This window comes from Buteo buteo, chromosome 6 (genome assembly GCF_964188355.1).
Source record: "Buteo buteo chromosome 6, bButBut1.hap1.1, whole genome shotgun sequence".
NCBI classification, from domain to species: Eukaryota; Metazoa; Chordata; class Aves; order Accipitriformes; family Accipitridae; genus Buteo; species Buteo buteo.
Window position 1 is genome coordinate 40,703,458 of NC_134176.1, and position 26,954 is coordinate 40,730,411.

Consider the following 26,954-nt stretch of genomic DNA (forward strand, 5'->3'; position numbering starts at 1 on the left):
ATTTAGCAATAAAGGAGAGTATCTTAAGGAGACGAACTTGGCTGAGTCTGCTGTGGAGTTTCCGGTAGGGTGTGAATGTGAATTGGCTGGCTGAAACTCAGTTTAGGGGTGGTGAGGGCAGACCAGGGAAGCAGCTGGAAGGCTAGGGGAGAAAACGTGAACTGCCTTCACTCCCTGGATGGGCCTTACCTGGCTGCAAGGGGAGGTAGCAGCTGACAAGCAGATCATGATGCTCCCCCTCCACCACCAGTGCCTTTTGACTGCACAGTATGCTGGCAGCAGGAGTGAAACATCCTGTTGTCCCTGAAGCCAGGCCATGTAAGCTGTGCTCCCAGCTACCTAGGCAGCTCTGAGACACAGGAGCGGACAAGGGCAGGGATTTTAGCATCCAGTCAGATTGTTTTGTGGACATTCCCCCTTCTGTTAGCAAGGGTATGTCATTTCTGCAACAGTTTCAGCAACCAAACACAGGACAAAACCTATTTAAAGTTCTTGGGGCTTTTTTTTGTGTGTGCTGCTGTTCGAGAATTTGGCTGATGGGAGAAATAAACAAGCTTTCTACTGGCTGTCAGCAAAAAGTTCACAAGCACTTCTGAGAGTGTCTGGCATGGTTTGCAGGCAGAGTGAGATCTTGGCTTGGTTTACTGTTTCTGATAATGGCTGGAGTATAATTGGTGGTTAGGCTGGTGTGGGTTGCTTTTCTTTTGGGTTGCTGATCTGGATTGTTTTCTTTGTTTTTTCTTTCTTTTTCATTGATGTTCCATTCTAGGCATGACATTTTTGAAGACATCAGGAGACCAAAAACCATGGAGAGAAATCTTCCCCCTCTGGGAGAGCTCTGCAGTTCCAGAGGAACAAGTGTTTTGTAGTTGGGGGTTTGTCTCTGGAGTGGGATTCATGCTCTGCATTGCTGATTAAGCTGGGCAGTGCTTGGTCAAATGGGAACTCAGCTTTGATTCTGTTCTGCAAAGGGACGTTTTCCTTGTCTGATTACAACAGCGATGCAGCACTGACCTCCCCTGTGCCTCTGGGCAGTTTAGCTGGGCTTACATTTGTTTGCTTGATTCTATGACCTGCAGGTGGAAAACAGGGGAGTGGGGATCCTGCTCAGCTACCTGTGGTGGGGGCACGCAGACTCGCTCCGTTTACTGTGTGGCATTCGACGGTCAGAGCTCCCAAGGGGTGGTGGATAACGCTGAGTGCATGGCCTTCACGCAGCAGCCTCGCAGCAGTCAGCCCTGCAACGTGCGACAGTGTGCGACCTGGAGCACAGGGCCATGGTCAGAGGTGAGTTGGTGTGTGGGAGAGTAACTGCCTCTTGGCACCTACTGAAGGAGGATCTGCCAAAGCTTAGGCATAAAGAGCCAGGCTCCTTTTCTGGGACTGTAAAAGGTGCATGTCCCTGGATAGGTGGTGTGCAAAGGTATAGAACTTGTCCCTGCAATCCTCCAGACAAGTTCTCCAGCTATCTAGCAGCTATGCCCTCCTATAAACACATCCCTGTTTCTCAAAAGTGTGCATGCCCCTGCACCTCTGCTTCTCTCATTGCATGTTCTCTCTTCTCTGGTCCGCCAGTCCTTTCCCCATTCCTGTATTTTCATCAGATCCACCAGACTTGGCACTGGCTGAGTTTCTGAGTCAGGCCTGGTGAAGGCAGAGGGCAGGCATGAGAGCTGCTGTCCATCAGCTGATGATGTGCAGTAACACTCCATCCTCTGTTAAACAGGAGCTCGTGGCTCCTGCCTGTGCTGTTTATTTCCATGCATATTGCTGCCTCAGCTTTACTAGCCCTGGACAGCAGTACTACAATCACAACAGCTGGTAAGCAAGATACTCTTGAAACACTGGCGGCCTGCTGTTTGCTGTGTGTCAGTGCAGGGCTTCTCCGAACACAGCTGCGTGGTGCGTTTTTGATGCCTGTGTGCGTTTGTATCTCCAGGAGAGGAAACTGTTCAAACTGTATGTGCTCAGTGCTGCCAGCCAGGCGTTTAGACTGCATCTTATGTGCCAAGGGCTTAGAAAGTAAAGGTAGTATCTACTCAGTCCCTAAAGCATAAGTGAATTTTCCTCTTTTAAAGAAGCACACGCATGCTCGCAGCATTTGATTTACTGTCTTGTGGTGGTACTTTGAGTGGTGCAGCAGCATAAAATGCAACTTTGAGGCATGGTAACCTAGACTGTAAAGCCTCCCCCCCCCCCCCCCCCCACCGCATATGTGAGGTGTGAATACTGAGATGACTTCAGGGTTGCGGAGTAAGAGCACTGTTTGGAGAAGCCACTGAGTGTCATGTTCTTACAAACTGATTCCAAAATGATTAATATTGGGGTTCTCAAAAGCAACAGTGTTTGTAGTCTCAGAGACAAACGTTACCCTAGTAAATGAGTGGCTGAAACTTAGCTGCGAGGCTCATCTAAGGTAATTCAGGCTGTCTCCAAGTTAATGCTCTCTGTAAGAGACCTTGGTAATTCATGAAGTAGGCTGGATTCCAGGAAAAACCACTGTGAATTTAAAAGGGTATTGAAAATGTCACAAACCAGTTCCTAGTATAGAAGCTTTGTCACAACTCCACACCATAAAAATGGAGCACAAGGTCTTCAGGCAGAAGACATAAGCAATACAAGAACCTAATCTTTATATTTTCCCTTGAATCCTTTACCTTGAGCTGATTTTAATCAGGAGCAAGTAACATGAAGTTCCAGGTATTTCCTGCCATTTATTTTTCTCAATGTATTCTGCAGTATTGATATTTTTCCAGAATCATTCTCCATGTCATCTTTAGTAGAGATCAAGGGAAGTGATATGACTAGGCCAAAATCATCCAGTGAGCTCCAAATCTTCCAGACCCTATCCACCATGCCTTATTGTCTCTTTTACAGCATAAACAACTACTCTGCTAACTCCCATCCCAGAAGATGATTTTAACAATGGTTGGGGCAATCTCAAAACGGTGCTCTGCCCTAATGTTAGGGAGCACAGCATGAAAATGCAGGTGCAAACCAGGTGCTTCCTTGTAACTGTTGGGCTCTTTTCTGCAGTGCTCAGCCAGCTGTGGGGAAGGGGTCCAGACCCGGACTGTCACCTGCAGAACGCAGCAGGGCTCTCAGGCTCAGGACTTCGCTTGCCTAATGGAGCCAAAGCCATTAGCCACCCAGCCCTGCCTTAAGGAGAACTGCATCCAGGAAATTGGCTGGCACGTTGGAGACTGGGGCCTGGTGAGCATTGTACTTTCATGGTTCGGAAATAACTGATTATATTGCTGTGCTCCTCGCAAACAAGCTTTGATCTGTGCAGTCTGCACGTTGGCTGTGGCTGGGAGCGTGTACTGCTTCATTACCAGTCCCTTGGCTCACAGTTGCCTTGTAACTGGCACTAGTAATGCTCCAGTTAATCTGCTGCCTGCTTTGTATGCAGCTGCTCCAAAAATAAATCCTTCTGAGGGGGGGATTATAGTTTCAGTGTCAGTGGCAAAATGCAGCCAATAAGCTGAAACAATCCACTCTTGCTGCTTATTCCCAATTCTTCACTCCATCGCTGTGAATAGCAGAACAGCTCTCTGGCTGAGTATGACTTAGAGCTCCAGGCTTCAGGACTGGTCATTGCATTTGGTTGATATGGTTTAAAGTACATTTTTATAGTTGTTCAGATAACTGTGCTTCAGCTGGATTAGTCTTGTCTTTGTGGAGGGAGCCAGACTCTGTTCAACCTGGGAAAAGTGCTGGGGGGAGGAGATAAGGGTATCTCCAATGCATCAGGTGACTTCCAAACACTTTTTCCCTTCTGTGCTAGCCAGACCAGCTTGTTCTGAGTTAAAGCATGTTACATCTGGTTCTTCATGAGATGTGGGCCAAGTTTTAATAACAGCTAAAAAAGTTGCATACCTTAGCCTGATCTTTCCTGGCCCCTGGCTTTCCAATATCAGAAGGGGTCCTACCTGCATGTGAGCAAGAGAGAAATACTCTGCCAATGTTTGTAGAGCTTGCCACGAGCATGTGTGCTACACAGGTATCTCATCCTCACCCCTCCCCTGAGCTGCTGCTCATTTCTACCTCTTCATCCACAGCTTCCAGTGAGAGGAACTCCAGTTGGTTGCTTACAAGAAAGCCACCAGTTTGCTTTCCTGTTGTAAACCGTTGTTCTTGAACACATAGTTCAAAACTGACCCTTTCACAGCTGGTGGATCCCCGTAGCATTGAGATGCCTTCAGGCCAGGCTGAAACAATTCACTCCAGCTCCCTGCCACACCACTGTGGGTAACAGCAGCTCATCTGGATGTTACAGGCTAAGCATGGCTCTGAGCCTAATGCTTCAGGGCTGGGTGCAGCATTTGGTAAAATGGTTTAAAGTATGGTTTTCTAATTGTTCAGATGAATCCAGCTGAAATATTATTTGCTTTGTCTTGGTGGAGGAAGCTGTGCTCAGCCTGCAGCTAATTGTGCAGCTGTTCCACACTTCTGGTCTGTGGGGTTTCTGCATTTGGCCTCTGCTGCCTGCTCACTTGCCTTGTCTCTGTGCCCAAGTGTTCGAAGAGCTGCAATTCAGGCATCCGGACGCGCCAAGTCATCTGTGCTGACGGCGACTCCAAATTCTACAGTCCTGAGACATGCAAAGCCATCCAGCCACAGAAACCAGCCACCGTTGGTAGCTGCAACATGCAGCCCTGCTACCTGCCACAGCGTGAGTGGTATTGCTGCACACCTAGCTTTTCCTAAGATGCTTTTGTTTAGGAGTAGAAATTCCCAGCTCTGCACCAGCTTATATTCTCAGCTTCTCGCCTGCCTGTTTCCGTTCTGTGTATTTGTTTTGTGCACATAACCATGCCATCTTCAGAGTCGCAGTATCTGTGCTGTTTGAAATGTATGTAACAGGCTTGGGACCAGTATTGAGGTGTGTTCATTCTGAATTCAGTATTCTGTGATGGCTCTGTCCCAATGTGTGCTGCAGACTGACCCCAGGACTCCCAGTCAAGAAGCATGGCAACCTGGGCAGGCTCAGTAGCTAAAAACTATAAAAAACTCTCATCCCTCTGTGGACCAGCTACAAAGGAGGCACAACTGCTCAGAAGACTTTGCTTGCTGTCTCTGTCTAGTCTTCATGCCAGAGCTGAAATGCTGACTTTTGTCTGCCTGCCCGTTGCAGGTCGCTGTCCTGACAATCCAATTGAATCCAATTGCTGCTCAGCAGCTGTTCCAGAAGAGAAACGTTTTCATCAACTTTAGTCTCCTGTTGATTCCTGGATGCATTTGCAATCATTACAACATAGGGCTGGTCTAAATGCACTCATTTTGTGTATGTTTCTCTTTGCAGAGGTCCCCAGTATGCAGGACACTATGGGATACGACGTCACTCGCCAGTCCTTGCTGATGCGTTACAACCCAAACAGCCCTGCCACAGGTTTGGAAGAATTTTATGAGTTTGGGTTTTTGAAGATGGTGGACTTGAAATAGAGTGTGGTAGGGGAAAGGTTCCTCCTTTTCTTCATTTCTTTCTTTTCATGGGCTTCTAGAAATTCATGCAGCCAGGAACAAAGCGTAGATTCTTTTACACCAATAGTGAGCAGTATTTGAGTCTGTCCATGCAGAAGGCTGTACAGTATATAGATCCCAGGTTTTGGCAGCATGACCTAAGTGCTGGCTGACAGAAATGCTGCCCAAGGCAGATCATAGGAAGAAGAAAGGATGATGTGAGGGGACCACAGTAATGTGGCAGGTGGTTTCTTGTGGAACAGCAGAAAGAATGGCCAGGGTAGTGAGGACCAGGGCACCTCAGGACAACCAAACCCAGAAGGGTGGGCCAGAAGACACACATCCAGGTGAAACCCTGATGCTGCCCTGTAGCCTTGGGCAGGTGAAAGAGAGCAGAGATGAGGAAAACTGACAAGATTTTGATGCTCACCTGCATGCTTTAAGGAGTTCTGTTCCCCAGATTCTGGTGATGAAAGGATGCTCTCTGGGAGCTCCATGATCCATAGTACCTCTGGGAATCACCACATCCCATCCACCAAGGACCGTGGCATCAACTTGTTGCCTGTTCGCTGGGAATCCCAGTCACGCTCATCGAGTTCCCATCAGCTCAGCTCCTCTCAGGACTCCACTGCAGGGACTGGCTCTCAGGACTGTCATCGGAGCCCATACGGCTGCTGTCCGGATGGGCACACTCCGGCTTCAGGCCCCTTGGGGAGAGGTTGCCTCTTCAGCACCTGCCACCAAAACAGGTAGCTGGAAGTAGATAGGCCTGAGCAGGGAGGCGTTGCCTTTCCTGGGGGCTTACTGAAATTTACTGCCTCTGCATGTTGAGCCAGGCATGGCAGGTGTTGCTGCAGCCCTTCTATCTTCTGCCTGTAGGTATGGATGCTGTCCTGATGGAGTATCTGTTGCGCAGGGTCCAAACAACATGGGATGCCCACAATATTACCGTGACGTTCAAGTGAACAGAAATCAGCCCACTGCGGCCGCTCCAACAGTAAGTACAAAACCTCTGCATTTTAGGAGTCCATCAGATACAAAGATTCCAGTTTGACCCCAGTGACTTGCATTGTGGGTTTCTGTTGTGCTCCATCTCTGCCAGTAATGCTGGAGAACCAATACTCCAGGCATGGCATCAAGCCCTTTGGCCCACTTTGCTCCTCTTCAGTCTGGGGCATCCACCTGCGATCCTCTGTAAGCAGGGGACAGAGTGGGTGGTTGGGAGATGTCTAAGAAGTAGAAGAACAATCAGTGTAGAACTGATTGAATAATCCTGAGTAATCAAATTTCTGTCAGTCAGAAACTTGCCATTCAATTTCTAGGAGAAAAAAATGGGAAAAACGTGGACACTGTTAATTGCCTTTGTTTGTCAACTGCAGATTAATTGAAGGCAAAATAGTCAGGGAGGCGATCCCTCTCGTAGCTTGGGGTGCTTGGTGGGGCCACCTGAAAGCCTGGCCTGCTGCTGGGCTGGTTAGGTCTGTCTTGCAGAGAAGCGCAGCCCTAGCTTCATGGCTGACGGCCAAGTTTCCTACCCCTTCCCAGCCTCAAAGCCTCTAGGAGGCACACAAATAGTGGTTCCTCTAACAGCTGGCCTTCTGCAACCGACAGCTTGGACACGGTGCTTTGCATGTGCTACTGTCCTAATGTCTGCATGATAACTTTTTGGCTTTCAATTCCTGTCTCTAAGGCAAGCCAAGCCTTGTCCCAGCAGCACCCCTCGGGCGAGTGCCGCAGTTCCGTATACGGCTGTTGTTTTGACAATGTCGCTTCAGCTTCAGGTCCTCAAGGGGAAGGATGTCTCAATAGGCCCAAATACCGTAAGTGATGCTTTGGCTTCTTGGTTTAGAAACGTAGGAAGAGTCCTACAGAATCCAGTAGCGTATGGAAGCTTCCTGTGCAGAGGCTCTGCTCTCTGTAAAATGTAGTAAATTATCTCTTTGGAAAGAAATTCTGCCTGGTGTCTGGGGCAGGGGAAGCTGGGAGGGAGTGTAGAAAAGCAGCCAGATGGTTCAGTTCTGCCAGCTACTGCAGAAATTCCTGTTGTCCTCTGCTGATAGCTGGACAGAAGTGTGTTTGTGTGATCTCTGACAGTCTGTAGAACTTCTGGGGAGCTTTTTGCCCCTGAGAAGACACCCTGATGCAGCCTGGAGTACTCCAAATTAGTTACCTGGGTTTAGGAGAAGTAGGGCCTCTCTGAGGAATCAGGGCTGTGCTCAGCCTTCAGACAGCCCATGGACAGGGGTGGAATGAGAGCTACAGCTAAGGATGGAAGTGTTGCTCAGGGCTGCATGGATGCTTTCAGCCAGCAGAGTTCAATACGGTGCCGCTGTACTATGAGGGCACTAGAGCTCCTGGGCAAAAGCATCTCTGCTTCTTTAGTTCCCAGCTGTATCCTCTGCAGGCACGTTGCTGCTGCATTGTCTTGTCTTTTTGCCAAAGCACAGATACTGCTTGGTGGCCAGCCCTGTGGGGCTGCCTTAGGGAAAGGGGAAGCTCTCTGGATCCTCTCTGCTCAACCACAGCTTGGCAAAGGACCCCTCAGTCAGAGCCCTGCCTCCAGTGTTTGTCAGCATGTGACTGTGATGATACCTGTGACTCAGGCCACAGGGCTCCATTTGTAGACATATTGGGCTGTGCTCCTCTTTATATCAGTGTGTGGAGGGGTATTCTGTAATGCATGAGGATTCACAACTGGGTCTAACCTACTTGTTTTGTGGGCTAGAAATGTGCAAACGGCACCCACATCCCCCCTGCAGGAGAGGAAGCCCCAGACCCAACCTTGCATCTGCACAATTCCCTGAGGTTGTAAAGCATCCATGTAGCATCTAGATTCAGAAATGTCTCTGAGGTTGGTTCTCCTTCCACCAGCGGAAAAATGGGAGCAGAAAGAAACATGTGAGCAGCTGCCCAATTTCAAAGCAGAGCTGGGTGCAAAACCCAAGTGTCCTATTTTCCCACCTGCCTTCTGTCCACAAGGCCCATCAGATCATTTAAATAGGTGGCTTGAAGCACCTGGACCTTTGTGCTTCATGACCCTCACGTCTCCCTCTGTTCCACTCTTTTTGGTAGCATATCCTGTCATATGCCTGCTGCCCAGTGCCCACGGCCCCTGCATGAACTGGACCACTCGCTGGTACTTTGTGGCTGTCGTTGGCAAGTGCAACCGGTTTTGGTACGGCGGCTGTCACGGCAATAAAAACAGCTTTGCTTCAGAGGAGGAGTGCATGAGAGCGTGCCACAACTCTGAGGGGGTCAGTCCTCTGGAGCATCAGCCCTCTTCTGGCACAGGAACCCTGCAACACCAGCACACTGGCTCCCGCTCTCGTACAGGGGATGCTCGGGGTCAGCAGCAGCCACCCCTGAGAGAGTCTGCAAGTCACAGCCAAGAAGGAAGAGCCTATGGGGCTTCACACCCCATGCAAAACAGCCACAGGCAGGACAGCTGGAGAAGTGAGGTGCTGCCAGAGTCTTTGCCAAGGACTGGTGTGCTGGAGAGCCAGCGCTGGAGCACCCAGCGAAGCAGAGCAGACAGCCTGAGCCAGCTGCACTTGTGGGAAACAGCAGTGCCTGGCCCCTCAGAGAGGCAGAGTAGCAGTGGCCAGCAGATGCTGCCCCATGAAGGCAAGCAGTGGCATAAGGCTTTCGGAGCAGATGTTTCCATGACGGAGGGATTTGGGCACCAGACAGCTGCAGACCCGTTCCCAACACGGGGTCTGCACAGGTGATGATTTTTTAAATTTATTTTTTTTCCCCCTGTTCTGCCAGCTCATTGTGAAGCATCAGTGCAGCTTCCTCTGGAGTGAAAGTGTTGCCCCAGCTGGGACCAGCTAACTGGGAATACCATGCAATGGATTGGCTATACATGTGGCCCTTTGGTAAATCAGGCTATTCAGGCCCTGGTGTTATCTGCTATCTCCTTCCTTACACTCTCCCTGTTCCCTGACAGCACTGGAAGGATGCTGTGTGAAAAGACTGCAGGATCCTGGGGTCTTTGAGAGGCTTTCTTACACTGTAAATGAGAATCCATAGGTGTCTGTCTTGTTCTGACCAACAATTTAGCTGACTCTCTGACTTCAGAGCCTTTACCTCAGCACTGCATGGAGCAGCAATGGGTTGTTCTAGGGAAGACTTTTAAGATGCAGAGTTTGGGTCAGGATCCAGACAGTGTCACCCTGAAAATCAAGTGTGTAGAGCTAGATCTAAATGTGTCTGTCTGCTGAGCTGAACCTAGTTCCTTCGGAAGAGGGGGGTTGTAGAACTCTTTCTCTTCCTGGAGATAATTGTGGCATTCAGTCTGTCCAGAGCGGCCTTTGCCATGTAGGAGAGGGCTCCCCACATGTTGCCTGGTGCATCTGCTCAGAGCTGAATGGGCAGCTGGTCCTGCTTTGCTCTGTGGTTATGACTCATCCAGAGCCACATTAGAGGACCCAGAGGAGAGGAGGGCAGCAGAAGTGCCAGTGGAATCGCTTTCTCTTTCAGACCCATCCTGGAGGAAGCCAAGCCCTCTCTTGTGACAGCAGTCGTGGGACAAAACATCCAGCTGGTCTGCAAGATGGGCACGTCCCCCTCCTCCAGAGTGGAGTGGATGAAGGATGGCCGACCAGTCTCCTCTAACAGGTGAGCTCAGCTCCCTTCATTGTAGAGCAGATGGGCTCCTTGCTGGGCAGAATGCCAAATATGCTTGCCTGCTTTCTTTGTAATCTTATTGTTAATATTCTTTAAAAAAAAAAAAAAAAAAAGCCCATATATTGACCTAAGAGTGTGAACTGTCCACCTGGTCTGTGTACAGCAGAAACAGATACAGTCTGCAATAGTATTGAGGCATTGTCTAGTGTTATGAAGCAGAACAGGCGCTGTCCCATAACAAGGAACTGGTGGAAGCTGACATGTGGGTAGCGATACAGAAAAATGTTGTCTCTGTTGGATTCATCTTGGGGCAGTGCTAAGTCAGTAGTCCAGGGTGAAGCTTGTAGCCAAATAACTTGGAGCTTCTCTGGCTGGAAGTTTCTGGCACTCCCTTCTAAGATACAATTTTTTAAAAACTACTTTTAAAGCTTGTTTTTCCTGGGAAGTCTGTTTCCAGCAACAGTTTGGAGCCAGATAGTCACTTTGTGTTATGAAAATCACAGTTAAGAAAAGCCCAGTTATGCTTTTCTGTTTGCAGATGACTGCTGGGGCTCAAGCTCCTGCCTGGAAGGGCAGTTTGCCTCCTCATGGGAGGGGGTTGCTGAAAGCAGTTCCCTGTTTTCCCATCTCAGTTTCCTCTTTGTTCCTGACCTCCTTTCTCCTGCAGTTATTTCCCCTGCCTGTGACCCCTCTGTGGTCAACAGGGTTTTGTTTTTTTCTAAGCCGGGGAGGGCACTACGTGGTGATGGTTTATGTAACATCAGCACGAAGGGCTGCTCTGCCTTTGCCAGTTGCTGCCCGTGGCCAGGCAGAGGCAGTTAATCCTTGCTCCTGTTGCAGGCACACCTACCAGTCCGACAGCTCCTTAGTGATCAGCCACGTCAAGCTGGAGGATGCCGGGACTTATACGTGCCTCATTTCTGATGGGAGGACAGAGAGCCGACAGATTCAGTTACAGATCATAGGTGACTTATCTTCTACTTAAGACCAAAGAGGTAGCGCCGGGGTCCTCGTTAATGGTAATTGACAACAGGAACAATAAAGCCAGCTGCAGGAGCAAACTTGGTCTGCTGCCACGCTGTGCTAGCAACATTGCCTTCACTCCATGGCAGTGGTGTCCCAAGAGCTAGTCAAAACAGTCAGTCTCCTCTGCTGTAAGGGTGCCAAGAGGGAGTGTGGAAGCAGCAGGGCTTCTTTTGGTGCTGCCTCACAATAAAGCCTTAGCCCTAAAGCACTCCCCTGCAGTGCCATCCCATAACCAGGGTTGTGGCTTGCCTGTAACCTGCCCTGCTTCCAGCGAGCATGTCTTCCTCCCTGAGAGCCATCAGCTGCCTCCTGATCCCAGAAAGGAGACTCCAGAAGAGGGGTTTTCTGCAGTTTCTTGGGCTCTCCATCTCACAATATAATGTGACCAGTCTGCCATAGCTGTCTGTGGTGGTGCGTTTGTTTTGGGTATTGCCCAAAGAGGTCCTGCTGGGTAGCAAACAGTTCCCTGTTCTGAAAAACGTGCCTTATTTAAGAAACAAAAAAATATGAAAGACTGGTCTCAAAAGATGGGGCCAGCAAGGCACCCTGTAGCCTTCAATCTCTGAAGTGTACTTTGTCACAGCAATGGCACATGGGGCAGAAGGCATTGTGGCCTAAGGGATGCTGCAACATGTTCACTGACAGAGGAGAGAAAGGAGTCTAAAATTGCTTGCCTGCAGGTCTGTGACTCTCATTAGTAGACAGCGCAGGCTTACTGCACTCGTCAGCCAGAAAACAGATGGCTGAAGGGCTCTTTGGCTCCAGTTCAGCAAGCTCTCCCAAGCTCATAGAAACCCTATGCAAGAGGTCACAGTAAGAAGTGTCCTTTTATTCACATATGGCATTTTATTTTGAATAGAGTACCAGAGCACTGTTCTGGCAGAGGGTGAGAGAGGTTGGGTCCTTCACAAGGAAAATCAGCAGCATCGAGAGCTATCCAGAGGCAGGAAGGTTGTACAAGCTGCTGGTCCCTCTGTCCATCAGCAGTTCGTATACAGGTAAGTTCACATACAGCAACAGTTTGTCCACCATGCCCAGCTGATGAACCATATGGTATCTCTTCATGTAGAAAAGCTGAACATTGGAAAGGTCCTGGGTCAGCTGTTCTAGGGCACGGTTGGGAAGCAAGCAGTACTGAACGGCTGACAACAGGAACGGGAGAAGATCCCAGTCACAAGCTGTCTTCTGTCCTCCCCGAGGGCCTCTTGAAAGTAGCATATTCTGAGCAAAGATGCACAGGGAGGCTGACAGCAAAGGAGCTAGGTTCAAATGAAAGTAGAAATATCAGGGGCAGTATCCTTAGGCGTTCAAGTTGGTGTAGGCAGAAAGAGAAACCTGTTCTGGAAAAAAGCAAAGCAAATAGGAAATGCTTAACTAGCACAAAATTGACATATGTATATATATAAAAAAAAACCCTGCAGTTACTTTAGCCCCCACCCATTTATTTTAAATATTTTGTCAACAAACCAGTCTGACTCAAAACTGTCTCCTCACTGGGTGGCATATTTTGTAGCTTCTTGCATGTTTTATTCGTGCTTCTAGGTTCCACAGAAATGAAAGGGTACAAATTATTTTTGCTTTAAAGGCAGCATGTTGGGGCTCCAGATTAAATGGGACCATGATCTGATCACTCCTTTCTTTTGAGTTTACAGCCTAAAACCTAGTCAATTTGCTGAACTCCCCAGCAGCCTCCTTAGCTGCTTCTGCCTAAAAGCAGGAAGAAGTGAGTCATTGAATTAAGAGCATTGAATTAAGGCTCTTCGGTTTTGTTTTTTGAATTCAGGTCAGAGAATGGGGGTGGAGGAGATGATGTTTTATTTGACTCTGAGAACATCATGGTTTAGTTCCCTTCTAAAATGGTGTTTAGCTGTAGTTATAAGAGAGCAAAGAGCACGAGGAGGTGGGTGGTGTGAGAGCCTGACCTCAACCTTTCTGCTGCATGAAGTGGATGGCCAGCTCCTGGGCCTTGCATGCAGTCAGGTGATTGCAATGGGCTCTTCACATCCCCCCAAAAAAATCTGTTCATTTTTGTGTGCCAGATAAGCACCCTGGGGGAAGCTTGCTTGATGCCCTGTTCAGGACTTTGTACCATTTGCCACGTGCTCATGTTAACGCTTCCTAGGCTGTTATCCAGAGGGATGCTATCAGAAACAGGGTTGCTGTCTCTAAAGGGTTAAGCTGGCTGGCAGGAGTGCAGCACCAAGCTGTGCTGAACTGGAGCAGGATTTGATGGAGGCTGCTCTTTCCTGAATGTTGTGAGTTGAATGTTGGTAGTGGCAAGCATCAGAGCTCTGACGGGAGTGCGGAGACTGCCCTTTCCTGTTGGGAGGCCAAAAATAAGGCTTGTGATTAAAAAAGACTTTGTGCTGAAGGTCAAATGCTGAACAAGGAGGTTTCTGCATCTTTTGCTGTGCTTGTGGACTTTGCAGATTGAGAATGGATAAGAGTGAGCCCTCAGTACTGGAAGCCAATGTCGGGGAGAGAGTCAGACTGCCCTGCACGGTGGAAGCATCGCCGTCTCTCACCATCGAGTGGCAGAAAGATGGGCAGCCCCTCTCCTCTCCCAGGTGAGCTCCCAGGTGGCTCCATCATACCCACAGGCAGGCTCATGTGGAGGAGAGCCTCCTCCTTGCCCTGCCTTCCTGTCTCCTCCCTGAGAGAATGGAGCTGCTGGCTATGCAGCTAGGGCCCGTCCTCCTTTATGTTGGCCAGCTTCTTCCATCAGGGCCAGGCCCTAGCCTCACTCACAGATCAAAGCCTGAACACTGATCCCTCGAGTGAACAGCTCTGATACAGGGTCTACAAGTGAGCCAAAGCTGAAATTCATTCGTGTACAAGATTAGCAGAAAGAGAAAACATGACAAGCAAGTTTGCCAAAAAGCAGCTGGTCTGTGAGCCAGGGCAGAGGTTCACAGCAAAGAGAGAGATCAGGGTGCCTGCAGTGTACTTTCACAGCTAGTGGTGCGGCTCTCCTGCGGCTCCCCCCACCCCCTGCTCCCAGAACCCTGCTCTAGCAGCTTTTTCCAGAGTCTACAGGACTAGTGCTGGGATTTGAGGACCAGGGGTTGCATTACAGGTTGAACTGAGCTGCTGCTAAACCTCTGCTCAGTGTTACTACAAAGTTGTGCACGAGGCTCAACTTCAGCTTGGGTTGCTGGAGTCCATTCTGACCCAAGCACAGGCTGAGGGGCTTTCTGATTTTGTTCCCCAGACACAGGCAGCAGTCAGATGGGGCCCTGGTGATCAGCCGGGTCAGCTCTGAAGATGTTGGTTTCTTTACCTGCATTGCCTCGAATGGACGTGACCAGGACCAGCGCCAGATCCTGTTCCGACCTCTAGGTACTGGGTGGGTGGAGGCATGCCTGGCATGTCTATACACACACGTGTGTGTGCACACAAGCAGGAAACAACGAGGGCTGGGTGGTGTGGGTTTCTTGTCTGGCTGTGCCTCTTGGCTTCACACCTCATGTTTAACAGGCAGCTTGAGGCCAAGGGAAGAGTGAGTTGGTTTACCCCATGGTAATCTGTGTGTGTCTAGTAGATTGTGGTGCTCCAGGCAGCTGGGAAGAGGGACTAATAGCACCGTAAGAGTGACTCTCAGGGCCTTGTTTCTGGGACACTGGTGTGGAATGGGTATAGGAGCAAGAGGAACTAAGGAGATGGTTCTTCTGTGCATGTGATGTGCTTGTGTCTAGCTGGAGGAAAAAGCTCTTTGAGGCCTCTGCTACTTGGCCTTGCTTGGGCCAAAGCTCTTAGGAAATCCTCATTCCCCATAGCAACAGTGTCATAGATCTAAACATGCTGTTTCAAGGCCTAGGGGCTCAGAGCTCATCATAGCATATGTTGGACTTTTCCCATAAGGGAATGCTCCTACTACCATGGCCAGCATGGCGTTGTCTTCCTGCTAGCGATGATTTCCCTTCTGGTCTAGGAGAGCTGAGGATCACTGGTCTTCTGCCAAGCATCACGGTACCTGAGGGAGGGACTGCTCAGCTTCACTGTACGGTGATTGGCAACAATGTGAATATAAGGTGGTCAAGGTGAGCGAAAATGAGACTGAACTTCCCTTCCCTTCTCTTCCTAAACCTCATCACTTACCCTCCAAATAATAATGCAGGATGCCTGCCAGGGAATGGAGAGACCCACGCTTCTCAGCCCCAGCTAGCATCACCTACTCTTTCCTAAAGAACTTGGCTGTTACCCCAAAATACTGGGCAAGATCCCTGTGGGGTGTGGGGGTCACCAAGTTCATGTTCCAGCCAAATGAGGAGGAAAGCAGATATTAAGCTAAGATTTCATGGAGTTCAAAAGGCTCCATGCTGGGAAGCTAGTGAAATTACAATAGCAAAAACTAAAATGAGTGATCAGAGGAAGACCTTTAGTTTCAGTTGGTCTTCAGAAAACTCTCTCTGCCTAAACCTAGCAAACATTTTAGCTCCTACAATAACAGCAACTCTTCTCCCAGCTTCCTGCTGCAATAGTTCTCTCCCTCTACTGTCAAGTGGGAGCAAAGGAGGTTTAAAAGCATTTTAATAAAGGTAAAGGAAAAGCTGTGTCCTCTTCCCTTGATGGTTTACAGGGAAACTGAATTTGTGCAAGTGTTTGGTGGTTTGTTTTTCCCTATTTGAAAATAATCAGTTCTGTTCTGGAGCCTTCTTGCGAAGGATCCAGAGGGATGGATTGGTAGTTGTTTAAATCCCTCTGCTCCAAGGGGTAGGACTGAAGTGGGCCATCTGACAAAGAGAGCTTTTCTTCCATACATAAGTTTGGTATCCAAGTTAACAAAATGATGCAAGTTTCAGAGTCTGAATGAAACCCTATTCAGTGAAACAAATTTCATTTCCTTGGTAACTAGGAGTTCATAATTCAGGCAGTTTTCCTGCTGGGCACAGAGTATTCCAGGAGGAACAGAACAGACACGATCTTGCTGGTATTTTAAACGTGTTTTTTTTAAAACAAACTTTTAAGGCAGAGGAAAGAGGGCGCATTTCTCACTACCCCATATGTTCCTCAAGCAATATGTGCTGCTATCAATGCCAGCCAAACAAGCACTGCCAGACCACAACCTGGAGAGAGGGAAAGGCACCCTGGATTTTCTCTTAGTTCCTCAAACCTCAAAAATGTGTAATAGCGGAAAGGGTAATGCCTTTATACAGAGCACACAGCTAGCTACCTCCCACGCAGACAGCGGGCTAATGGATGCAGACTCACTCAGGCTCATGTTACTATCCAATTGCAGAGGCAGGTTGTGGCAAAAGAAGATTTCTTCTTCCTTCCTGCTGAATTTGTAAAAATTCACGCCTTTCACAAAGCATCAGTTCCCAAAGAGCAGAGAGCACTCATTTAGCCCCCGTGGGTGGGAAGAGCGATACAAAATGTTTTTCGCCACAGGAACGGAGTCCCCATGCGGGCAGATGGCCGCCACATCCACCTGTCCCAGGATGGAAGACTGATCATAAGCAACGTTCAAGATGCCGATGAGGGATCCTACACGTGCAGCGCCTACAGCAGCAGCAACTCCGTCAGTGCCAGCACGGAGGTGAAAGTGCTGAAGAGCAGGCCTAGCAGTGAGTACAACCTCGTCTCCCTGCTTCTCCCGGCACAGTGCCTGCCTCTTGGCCGCTACTACAAGTCTGCCCATTGTGTGTTCCCGTCCACGACCAACCTCAGGCTTTGGGGAGCAGCAGGAGCCTCTGGGTTGTGCTAGCCAAGGAGCCCCGCTTTCCCTAGGGGGAAAAGCAGGATGGTGGAAATATGCTCCCCACCAGTGTGTGGGGAGCCTAATTAACTTCCTGATGCCTGTCATAGTTTAAGCCCAGCCAGCAGCAAAGCACCACGAGGCTGCTCGCTCACTCCTCCACCCCAGTGGGATGGGGAGGAGAAAATATAATGAAAAGCTCATGGGTCAAGACAAGGATAGGGAGTCATCCCTCACCATTTATGGTCACGGGCAAAAAACAGACTCAACTTGGGGAAAAAATAGAATAAATTTAATTTGTTACCAATCAAATCAAAACAGGATAATGAGAAGTAAAACCAAATCTTAAAACACCTTCCCTGCACCCCTCCCTCCTTCCCAGGCTCAACTCCACTCCCCATTTTCTCTCCCTCCTCCCCCCAGCAGCGCAGGGGGACAGGGAATGGGGGTTCTGGTCAGTTCATCACACGCTGTCTCTGCTGCTCCTTCTTCCTCAGGGGCAGGACTCCTCACTCATCCCCTGCTCCACCGTGGGGTCCCTCCCATGGGAGACAGCCCTCCACAAACTTCTCCAACGTGGGTCCTTCCCACGGGCTGCAGCTCTTCAGGAACTGCTCCAGCGTGGGTCCTTTCCGCGGGCTGCAGTCCTTCAGTCACAGGCTGCTCCAGAGTGGGCTTTCCCATGGAGCCCCGGCCATCTTCGGGGTCATCCACCTGCTCCGGCGTGGGGTCCTCCACGGGCTGCAGGTGGATGTCTGCTCCACTGCGGACCTCCGTGGGCTGGGGGGGGACAGCCTGCCGCCTCACCGCGGGCTGCAGGGGCGGCCCCTCATCCTCCTCCTTCCTCACTGACCTCGGTGTCTGCACAGGGGTTTCTCTCACATCCCACTCCTCTCTGCTGCAGGTTTCCTTTCTTAAATATGTTATTGTAGAGGTGCTAACAGCTTTGCTGATGGCCTTGGCCTTGGCCAGAGGCAGCTCTGACTTGGAGCTGGGGAAGCTTCCAGCAGCTTCTCACAGGAGCCAGCCCTGTAGCTGCTCCTGTGCTACCAAAACCCTGCCACACAAACCCAATACAAGGCCAAAATGCCATAGCTGGTTGACCAAATAGTTGGCTGCAAGATTCATATTTGGACTCTGGACACTGGCTTTACACAGTGGTCTCTCCTCAGGAGATCAGCCCCAGAAACCGCGTTCTCCTCCTGTATCTCACCAGAGGTGTCAGTTTCTGATCCTTGATGTTGGACTAAATCAAAAACAATCCCCTTAGAACAGGCAGGGTGGAGAAAGCAGGAACATGCTGTGTCTTTTGGGAGGGAAACGAAACCTGAGGGTAAGCCCTGGCAGTGTATTTACAGCTGCTTCACCTTTTGCTTGGCTGCAGCTCCTGTGAATCACGTCGTGGACCTGAGCAGAGAGTGCGTGGACCAGCCCCACCTCGCCAACTGCGACCTGATCCTGCAGGCCCAGCTCTGCAGTAACGAATACTACTCCAGCTTCTGCTGTGCTAGCTGCTCTCGCTACCGACCGCAGGCCAGCCCTCCTCGTCACCGCGGGTGACGGACACCTCCGTGGCCACATGAAAGTACAGGTGACCGATTACAAGACTGGCAGTCTGAACTCTGTCCTTTTACTGCATGAAACTGTTCCGGGAGCTCTGCCCTGCTGGGAAGCTCAAGAGGGTGAATTGAACAGAGTGTAGTGGGTGTAACTGTTCAAAGGTGGGAGACCCACCACCCTCAAGCTTATTGCAAACTCCTTTTTTTCCCCTCCCATATGCCTTGCTGTAGCTAATCCATCTCTTCGCTTAAGGGTGGTTGCTGTCATGCACAGAACAAGATGATATTGGGAATGTAAGGATGCTGTGATTTAGAGGAGGCAGATAACCAGCATGAAAGAGGGAGAGACCAATTCTTCATACAAGCAAGAGAGACAAGTGCTCTTAAAAAAATAGTTTCTGAAGTGTTTGAAGATGGGCCTGAACTGGCTTAACCAAAGCACTAATGAGCAATGAACATTTGTAATCCTGGGGAGCATTTTCCATCTAAATGCAACGACTCTGGCCGTGAGAAACAATTTGATGCATATAAAATTAGTGTTCAGGTCCTATGAGATTACTGGCTCTAGGGATGCAGCTGTAATGCCACGTTACTGTAGCTGTTTTATTCCAGTAGACTTTAGACAAATTTCTAGTTGGGTCAGTTTGGTTTCTACTTGACTGTAATCAGCTTTGGAATGAAATGCAGAAGCAATGCTTCACAGAAAGCTTAAAGACAAAATAGAAGAATACTTTTAGCCCTTCCTGAATGTTAGGGATAATTTAGATGAATATACCAACACTTTATCTGTTCTGAGATGCTGCACTTTAAATATCACTTGCTCTAGGAAGGCTCAGCAGATTATTTGATTTTTTTTAATTTTTTTTTCTGAGCCAGAGCTGTCCTGTTGAATTTATTGCAAAGCTGGGCTCAGTGGTAGCGTTGTGCTGAGTTTCAGCTTGGGGAGGCAAATAATATACATATAGAAATACATGTAGGGTCATTTGACTTGCCAGAGTAAACTTCCCAATGATCTGCTCTAGTCTCAGTTAAATCCAGGGGAGCCTGGCTCCGTGTGTGGCCTGGGCTGATTCCTGCTGCTATGGGCTAACAAGCGAGGATGTGCAGATGCAGAGCAGCTATAGCTGAAAAGCATCCCTTCCTTTCAAGTCTAACACCGAGTGGCAGTGAGTGCATATGAGGCTCTGAAAGAGAAAGTCTCAGGCAGTAAGGGGCAGGGGGGGAGGTGAGATTGTATCATGATTTGTTAAACTAGGAAAAGCCCTTGGCTGTCTTCAGTATCTCAAAATGGAATTACTTCTGAGCAAAAGCTTTTTTTTTTTTTTTTTACAGCCTCAGCCCTAATAGTCCCCCTCGTCTTTATTCCAAACTCCCTGCTGAGACTTGGATGGGTTAATCATAGTAATTGGCACTATCACCCATATAGATGTAGCTATAAACTAGTGGACTGGTGTGTAGTGTTGATGTTTTGGGGGGGGGGGGGGGGGGTGGAGGACTGGCTTTTTTTTTTTATTTATTTATTTTTCTTCTCCTACTTCTGTTACTTTAAGGCTTCTCAGGCAGGAAGCTAATTCAGGACTGTGCTCACACCATGCTCCTCTCTTTCAGTCCAGACTCAGTACTCAGGGCAGCAGTAATACATAGGTGTAAATCCCCAGGCTTGACAGCCTAAAGCTGGTTTGGACTCTAAAGCCAGTAAATCAGTTCAGATGCACCTAAAAATAAGGATTGCTAACCTAATGATTGCACTCTCTTCAGCACAGGTATGGTTTCAGGATTGGACACACTGCTTTGAGGGGAACAAACTGAAAAGTCTAGAAGCAATGCAGTAAAGGAGTGAGAGGTGACAGTCATCCAGCTATTTGGGGGTGGGTCCTTCTGTGGTGTCATAGATTCTGCTTGCTAGAAAAGACAAAAATACTTATTTTGCAGTTAAGACCCTTTAATTTGATTAGGGAAAACTTCCTTTGCTGTAATTCATGGTAGGCATTAGTGTAATATTTGAAATTGACATCACTGGATATTTAAGAACAATGAGATGGTCCTGAGACCTTCTAATTGTGTTTGTACATAATTTTGCATTTAATGTCTCAGACCAGCACCTTTTTTTGTGTGTGTGTGTGTGTACAGGATATTTTAGTATATAGTATGACTTTGCCTTTTGAGACCAGGGACTAATGACAGACTGTAAATTCCAGTCTTAGCAAAGCCCTCTCCGTTCACATGTGGCAGGCGCATGGAGGGTAGTCAAGGTCTGGGGACGTGCTCAGGAGCACAGTTACAAGTTGACTGTGTTGTATCGGACCCTTTTGTCCTGGTGAGTGTTTATTCTGACCTCCTTTCAGCTGCATAACCATGACAGTAAGGATAGTAGTGGAAGGCATACCATCACTGTAATAGTTAACTAAAGAGTCTTTTTACACCACTTCTATTTGACAAGCTGTGCTTTTCCTTCTATGTAGTACCACTTAACTGCCTAACTGAATGTCTACTTTTTTAAGAATCAAAATGTTCAACAGATTGTAGGAAGGTCATATCTCTTTTACTGTTACCTCCAGGGCAGGGGAAGGGTGTAGCTATACTAGGCTACTTTCTGCTGAGCTTGGGGCACTATTGTGAAAGATATGGAACTAATAATAAGCTATACATGCTTTCTTTCCTATTATAAATGTCTATAAACATGTGCTTGCTTTTTGAAAGCCGAAAAAAGTACTAGTACCAACTCAAATACCATAGGGGGTGTTGGTCATTACTATTCGTATCATACTCAAAACAGGTAAGAATTTGTAAAGAAAAAAGACCCAGTTTTCTAGACCAGGTCACCGTAAGACTTGCTGTACTTGCCTGGAAATGGAAACTGCTGGCAAGCTCACCTGCTAGGGCCAAACAAAGGGAGCATTTCTTCCCCTTCAGGTTACAAAGTCTGACTCTTCCTTGTGTCTAAACTGACTTGATGCACGTAAGAATGGAGTAAGAAAGAGCCAGTCATACTAACAGGGTAGGTATCAGCACACTGGAAGAACAGAAAAGGAGTGAAAATACACCATCTTCCCATATGGGTTTTAGGATCTTCACTCCTTTTAGTAGTAGGGGAAAGAAAAAAAATCTTTTCCCTTTTTGACTGTCTTTGTCTCTCTGTACAGTATTAGAAAATACAGTGATGCAAACCCAAAATCTGATGTTTTCAGTGAAGCCCTCCATTTTAGAGCTTTAAACAGTTATTGGTCACAAGGATATTTGCAAGTTCAGTCTTAAAGTTCAAGGTAACATAACATGGTGTACAAAATGAGAGGTGTTAAGATACTCTTATTAAGCTTCTAGGTTGGCAAGCAGGCCTCATCTACATTCACCTACTAACACAGAAGATACCCGGAAGGGCAAACGCTGAAAACTGAATGGGGGGTAGGAAATAAAGCTTTCACAGACACTGCTTCTACCACCAACATTTATTTCTGTTAAAGCAGATTATAAATCATCAGTACAAATATATATAACTTACATTTGCTTGTAAGGCCAAAGTTTAAAAGTAAAGTTAAAATGAGATGGTTTTCACAAGTCACCAGAGGCAAAACCTGGACCAGCTGCAGCCTTTACCACAAGGTTTCACAATCAGTGGAAAAAAAAAATCCAACCAAAGTTAAAAACCTCTATGATCTATTGACAGACAAACATAAAATGGTTTCCCAGGTAGCCCTAGGCTGTAGATATGATTACAGTAAGTTGTCACAGTAGTGTTAGAACCAATAGATTAAGACAAAGAAACTGCAGCAATACGTAAAAGGAAAAAAAAACATACTATATATAATATGTAGCTTGATTCTGATAAAAACCAGTAAATTTTCCCCATGGTTTTCAAACCATGACAATACTGTTCTTTAATTTTCTTTATTTAAAACTACAATATAATGACTTATTGGTTGTGATTGTTGTTGCAATATGCTACTTACAATGAACAGATACAAGAACAAGCTAGAGCCCCTTTTTCCATCCCCCCCAATATTACTTACAATAAGAATCAGAGATAAATCAATCTTATGTACAATTTCTTACATCCAACCCCCTTTTTTTTAACCTTTGGCAAGATTACTTACAACTCATACAGCTTTTAATATCCAACTATTTAAAATATTCTAAATGCATAAAAATAAAGATTTTGGCTTTACTTTATTCTTTACATATAATATTCACTTTGTTACTCAAAATGGAAGCTCAACTTTTTCCACAAACCTAGCTTTTGCTAAGCAGGTGACAATCTCCCACCCATATCCACCCCCCCCCCCCACCCCATTTTCCCTGAGGGGGAACGTCCAGGACTCACAGGGCATGAGAAGGATACAAGTAGAAAATCTGCCTTCCTTTCTGTGAGATAATGGATGTTTCTGCAGACGAGGCTTTGGGACTGGGTGCCTTTCTTTGCTCTGTTTGACTTCCAGCTTTCCAAGTGAGGAGGGAATGCAGACTGGGGTGGCTCCAGGATTCCTTTTAAGAACTGCACATTAAATTCTCGTATGTTTATATCCTCCCCATAATTGCTCCCTCTTTCTAACCCATTTTTGTTTGAAGGGACCTTTGGGATTATCAAAGCAAACTGATCAGAAACAGTCCCCTCTGCTCCCTTTATCCCTCTATCCTAATGTACAATTTATCCACCCCCCAGAGGACTGCTTAAAGTTCAATCTCAAATGTCTTCTGTAAATCACTTGAGAAGGGGTTAGTTGGAGAGGGATTAGTGCGCTGCTTTGCCTTGCTCTCTAGTGCTGCCCACTGTGCTTCAAACGGGTCTACCTGCGGAGCAGCTGCGGGAGGCTGCGAATGCTTGTCCTCTGCAGCCCGTTTGCCACTGTCAACTCCGTTGAAAGCTGCAGAGCCATTGTGCTGCGCAGGTGGATTGAAGAAAGGGCTGGTCGTAGCACTGTTGCTTTCATACTGAGGGAACGTCTGCTGTTTGACGAGACTGGGTGACTGGTGCGGATGGGCTGACGGAGCGTGGCCTGCAGTACCAAAGACGTTGGCTACCATCTGGGAAGGTGTGATTCCAACCACAGGTACGCTTGGGGCTGCATAGGTCATCCCGTTTGCTACACCATAGGGCTGAGCCGGAATAAATGCTGGCTGCATGGGTGGTACCACACCCACCGGCACAGGCTGAGGCGCAATGAAGGTGCTAACCGGGAAGGCTGGTGCTGACTGGGAAGCTGCTGGAGGAGGCTGTAGTAGTGGCTGTGGGGCTGGGGTTGGGGTTGGCTGCTGTTGGGCTCTGACAGTCTTTGAGACCTCTTCCAACCAGCGGTCTGCCTCTGAGGGGGTACGTCTGTGATTTCCTTGGAAGAGACTTGGTGAGGCTGCACCTGAGGAGGTGCTGCTCCATTCAGTGCCTGGGAAGGAAAGCATGGGGAAGTCACTAATATTTCCACCCCTCACCCTTTTATCAGTTAGTTAGAAAGGCTGGAGGATGTACACAAGAACAGACAGGCCGCCTCCCTCCATGGTTGAAAGACTGCTACCCACACTGGAAGCATATTTATGCATCCACTGTACTGTTCTGTTATAGAAAGACATTGGTCAAGAAGGGGTAGAGAAGAGCTTCTTCACTAAAATGCAGATTTTTTTTTTTTCTCTTCCTGGCAGACATCTGAGACTTTAGGGCATGCAGGAGAGCTGCCGCATGCACTCATTTAGTAGCAATGATCTAGTCCATAACCACTAATTCCTCTGACTGGGGAGGATCAGTTTCTGAATGTACAGCTCGGGACTGGTGGACTGGTGGACCACAAAGCTGTAAGAAACTGTTTTTAAGACTGGCCTGCTCTGTTTCCTAAATTAAGGCTTTACCCTCTTAAGGACAGTAATGTAATGGTATTGGGAGTTCAAGACAACATTCATTTTTTCTGTCCCATACACACTGAAGTGAAGTGTGAGTACTTACTATGATATACATGAACATTTAAGGCACTACATCTAATCAAATTACTATGACTCCTTTATATTCTTCCCCCATCTCCACTCACTCTTCCCTTACTCTTTTCTTATATAACTCAGGCTGTTAACCTCTCAAACTTTTTTGCAATGTTCAACACTTAGTATTTTAAACTTCTCTTCTATAAAACCAGCTCTGATTTTAACTCATCTTCATTGACTAGAAAAAAAAACCAGAACCCATCATCATTTCCACTCCTCCCACAGTTTCAAAGCTATGTCCCACCACCTGAATTCTGGTTTTCCTTCACCCTACAGTTTCAAATCCTCTTTCCCTCCCATAGGGCCCTGCCAGGTTTCCAATGTGATGAGAAAAGCAACCAGGAATGGTAGAGATGGCTCTACAATTCACGTGTTATTTGGTGTTTTGGAGAAGTCAATAGTCTGCCATCAGCCTGATCTAGTTAAACACCATCTAAAGCTCAGTTTACTGTTGTTTTCACAGTGGGAACTGTTGAAGGCAGAGCTTAGGGACTCTCTCTTATGGGGGAAGACTTACTGAAAATGGGTCTGGTATTCTTACAAGGCCAAGTAGAACCTACTACTTCACTAGCAAAGTTTCTCTTTTTCAGTTGAGCTTATACCAGGAAATGATGTTAGTTTGATTGTAGCCTTCTAGCACCTATATCCACATGGGTGACAGCCATTTAAAGTACTACCTTGCATTGTATGTAACTACAGACAAGGACTGGAGGGACAGACTAAACAGAAAAAAAATGAACCTCTAAAGCCTTTAAGCAACCAACTTACTTACTTAATCTCTCCTTACATATGCTAGTGGAAAGAACGCACAAAAATTATTTTGGGTATGCATAATTCTTCCCTCTTCATCCCCAAACACACACTATTTCATTACTTCCTTTTTAAGCACTGGATTTTCTAAAATGCTGCCAAAATAAGAATCAGTCCAGCTTATAGACCCAGAACCAGGGAGTTCATCGCTTCCCTCCATCCACTCATGCAAAAGGCTACTACTTCCGGCTTTTGTTACTGTTCCTTCCACTTGCCATTAAGTGGCATTGACAATTGTCTCAAGGGCTCAATTATGCTTTTGATCCAAGTTCTCATAGCAATGCACCGGATCCACTTCCAATCTTACCAGCAACCATGGCTGCAGCTCCAGTATTAGCAGCAGGAGCATGAGCCCAAGGATTGGTTTCACGAACTGGCATAGCTGTGGACACTACAGCAGCTTGGGATGGTTTAGCAGCAAGCACACAGAAGGCAGAGGCAGTGCCATTAACTAAAATGGGAGCAGACAACATCAGTACAATTAATTCATGCCAGGCATGCACGTGACTGGAATATTAGTGGGTCATGTCACACCTATCAACATATAACAATTTTAGACACTTCCACATGACAGCACTTTGTGTAAATTAGCCAAATTGGACTGACAGCCAATAAAGATAATAAATTCCATTTCACCAAGCCAACGCTTGTTAACAGAATTGTGGGATGGTGGAGTTTTACATATTTGATGAGACCTTGAGTTCTGATGACCAACTGAAGTTAAATGTGTTGTTTTCATAGAGAAGAGATGTGGCTCACCAGAAGTTACTGTATGATTAATTTTAGATTCCAAAGAACAGATTTTTAGATGCAAAGTAACAATAACTGGATTTAAGAAGGAGAGGTTCTTTTTTCACACAACTTGTATAAAAGCATATCAGTGAAATGAAGATTAGAGGCTGCTGTGTGTTCTATAGTTGGCATCTCTCCACAACTTATCTAAGAGTTTGTGTGAAAAACAGTAATCATGTGGTGGCACAAAATCTCTTCCCTTGTGGGATTTGGTTCCTGTGACACACAGTTGGTAAGGTTTTTGCAGTTCAGGAGGCAGAAAGTTAAAATAGCCGTTATCTCAAAGCCAGTCCCTTTTGCAGGTAACTATCGTGTGGTAGGTACACGGACTTCTTGTTAAAAACAAAAACACAGAAAAACTAAACAGACAAGATGAATAAAGCAGGATGCCATTCCCCCAAAGTACTGCTAAAAGGACTTGGACAAAAAATTAAGACCATGTGTTACTGGAAAGCAACATTATGTGCATTCAAGCCTCATCCAGCATGACCACGGCACGCAAAGAAATCACAAACCTTGAAAGGCAGGAGACTGTGGTGCGACTACTGTCACTGGTTTTGTCATGGGGGCCGAAGAGAAGGGATCTTCTGATGGTGTGCTGAAAGCACTGGTGATCTGAGAGCACAGGGCACTAATGCTGTCTGTTTCCCCTTCTACCTCAGGGACTAAAATGTAAACAAAATTCATTAAATTGGAAGTTTAAAGGATACAGAAATAATTTACAAATACCAATGTGAAATGGAAATATAATTAGTTCCCTTATGTCCTAGATGTTCCTGCTACTGATTTGCATGACAGCTTTTTTTAAAATTAGTGTTGAAGACCTGACCTGAAATAGAATACCACATTAGTGTATTTTGTGACTAAGTCAAGAGGGTAAGGAGATCAGCGTTCCAGATTTAAAGTCGGTTATTACTGCTTCTCTGTGTTAATGCAAGAGGATGTTCATTTCAGAAAATAAAAGGGTTTTCTATAGCTTTAGTAGAGATCTAAATCTTTCAGTATTAAAGTGCTAAACA

General features: G+C 47.2%; 2 protein-coding genes across 9 annotated transcripts in view; one reads left to right on the top strand and one right to left on the bottom strand.

Annotated features, from left to right (window-relative positions):
- The window catches only part of PAPLN (papilin, proteoglycan like sulfated glycoprotein), a 105,178-nt gene that overhangs the window by 23,220 nt on the left and 55,004 nt on the right, over positions 1-26,954 (top strand). Inside the window, exons 13-28 of the mRNA XM_075030587.1 lie at positions 1,080-1,287; positions 3,037-3,213; positions 4,519-4,675; positions 5,306-5,392; positions 5,924-6,212; positions 6,343-6,460; positions 7,154-7,283; positions 8,536-9,187; positions 9,946-10,083; positions 10,933-11,057; positions 11,978-12,116; positions 13,548-13,685; positions 14,330-14,457; positions 15,050-15,158; positions 16,510-16,685; positions 18,201-18,407. Coding sequence (XP_074886688.1) covers positions 1,080-1,287; positions 3,037-3,213; positions 4,519-4,675; positions 5,306-5,392; positions 5,924-6,212; positions 6,343-6,460; positions 7,154-7,283; positions 8,536-9,187; positions 9,946-10,083; positions 10,933-11,057; positions 11,978-12,116; positions 13,548-13,685; positions 14,330-14,457; positions 15,050-15,158; positions 16,510-16,685; positions 18,201-18,376 — 2,947 coding nt within the window. The 3' untranslated portion in view covers positions 18,377-18,407. The remainder of the gene's footprint in view (positions 1-1,079; positions 1,288-3,036; positions 3,214-4,518; positions 4,676-5,305; positions 5,393-5,923; positions 6,213-6,342; positions 6,461-7,153; positions 7,284-8,535; positions 9,188-9,945; positions 10,084-10,932; positions 11,058-11,977; positions 12,117-13,547; positions 13,686-14,329; positions 14,458-15,049; positions 15,159-16,509; positions 16,686-18,200; positions 18,408-26,954) is intronic.
- Positions 21,807-26,954, bottom strand: part of NUMB (NUMB endocytic adaptor protein) — a 96,288-nt gene continuing 91,140 nt past the window's right edge. For 7 of the 8 annotated variants that reach the window (XM_075030592.1, XM_075030591.1, XM_075030590.1 and 4 more), the window contains 2 exons: positions 26,451-26,600; positions 21,807-23,750 (listed from right to left, as the gene is read on the bottom strand). In XM_075030592.1, coding sequence (XP_074886693.1) covers positions 23,041-23,750; positions 26,451-26,600 — 860 coding nt within the window. In that variant the 3' untranslated portion in view covers positions 21,807-23,040. Of the gene's footprint in view, positions 23,751-25,450; positions 25,595-26,450; positions 26,601-26,954 lie in introns of all 8 variants that reach the window. The other variant, XM_075030595.1, reaches the window with a different exon arrangement.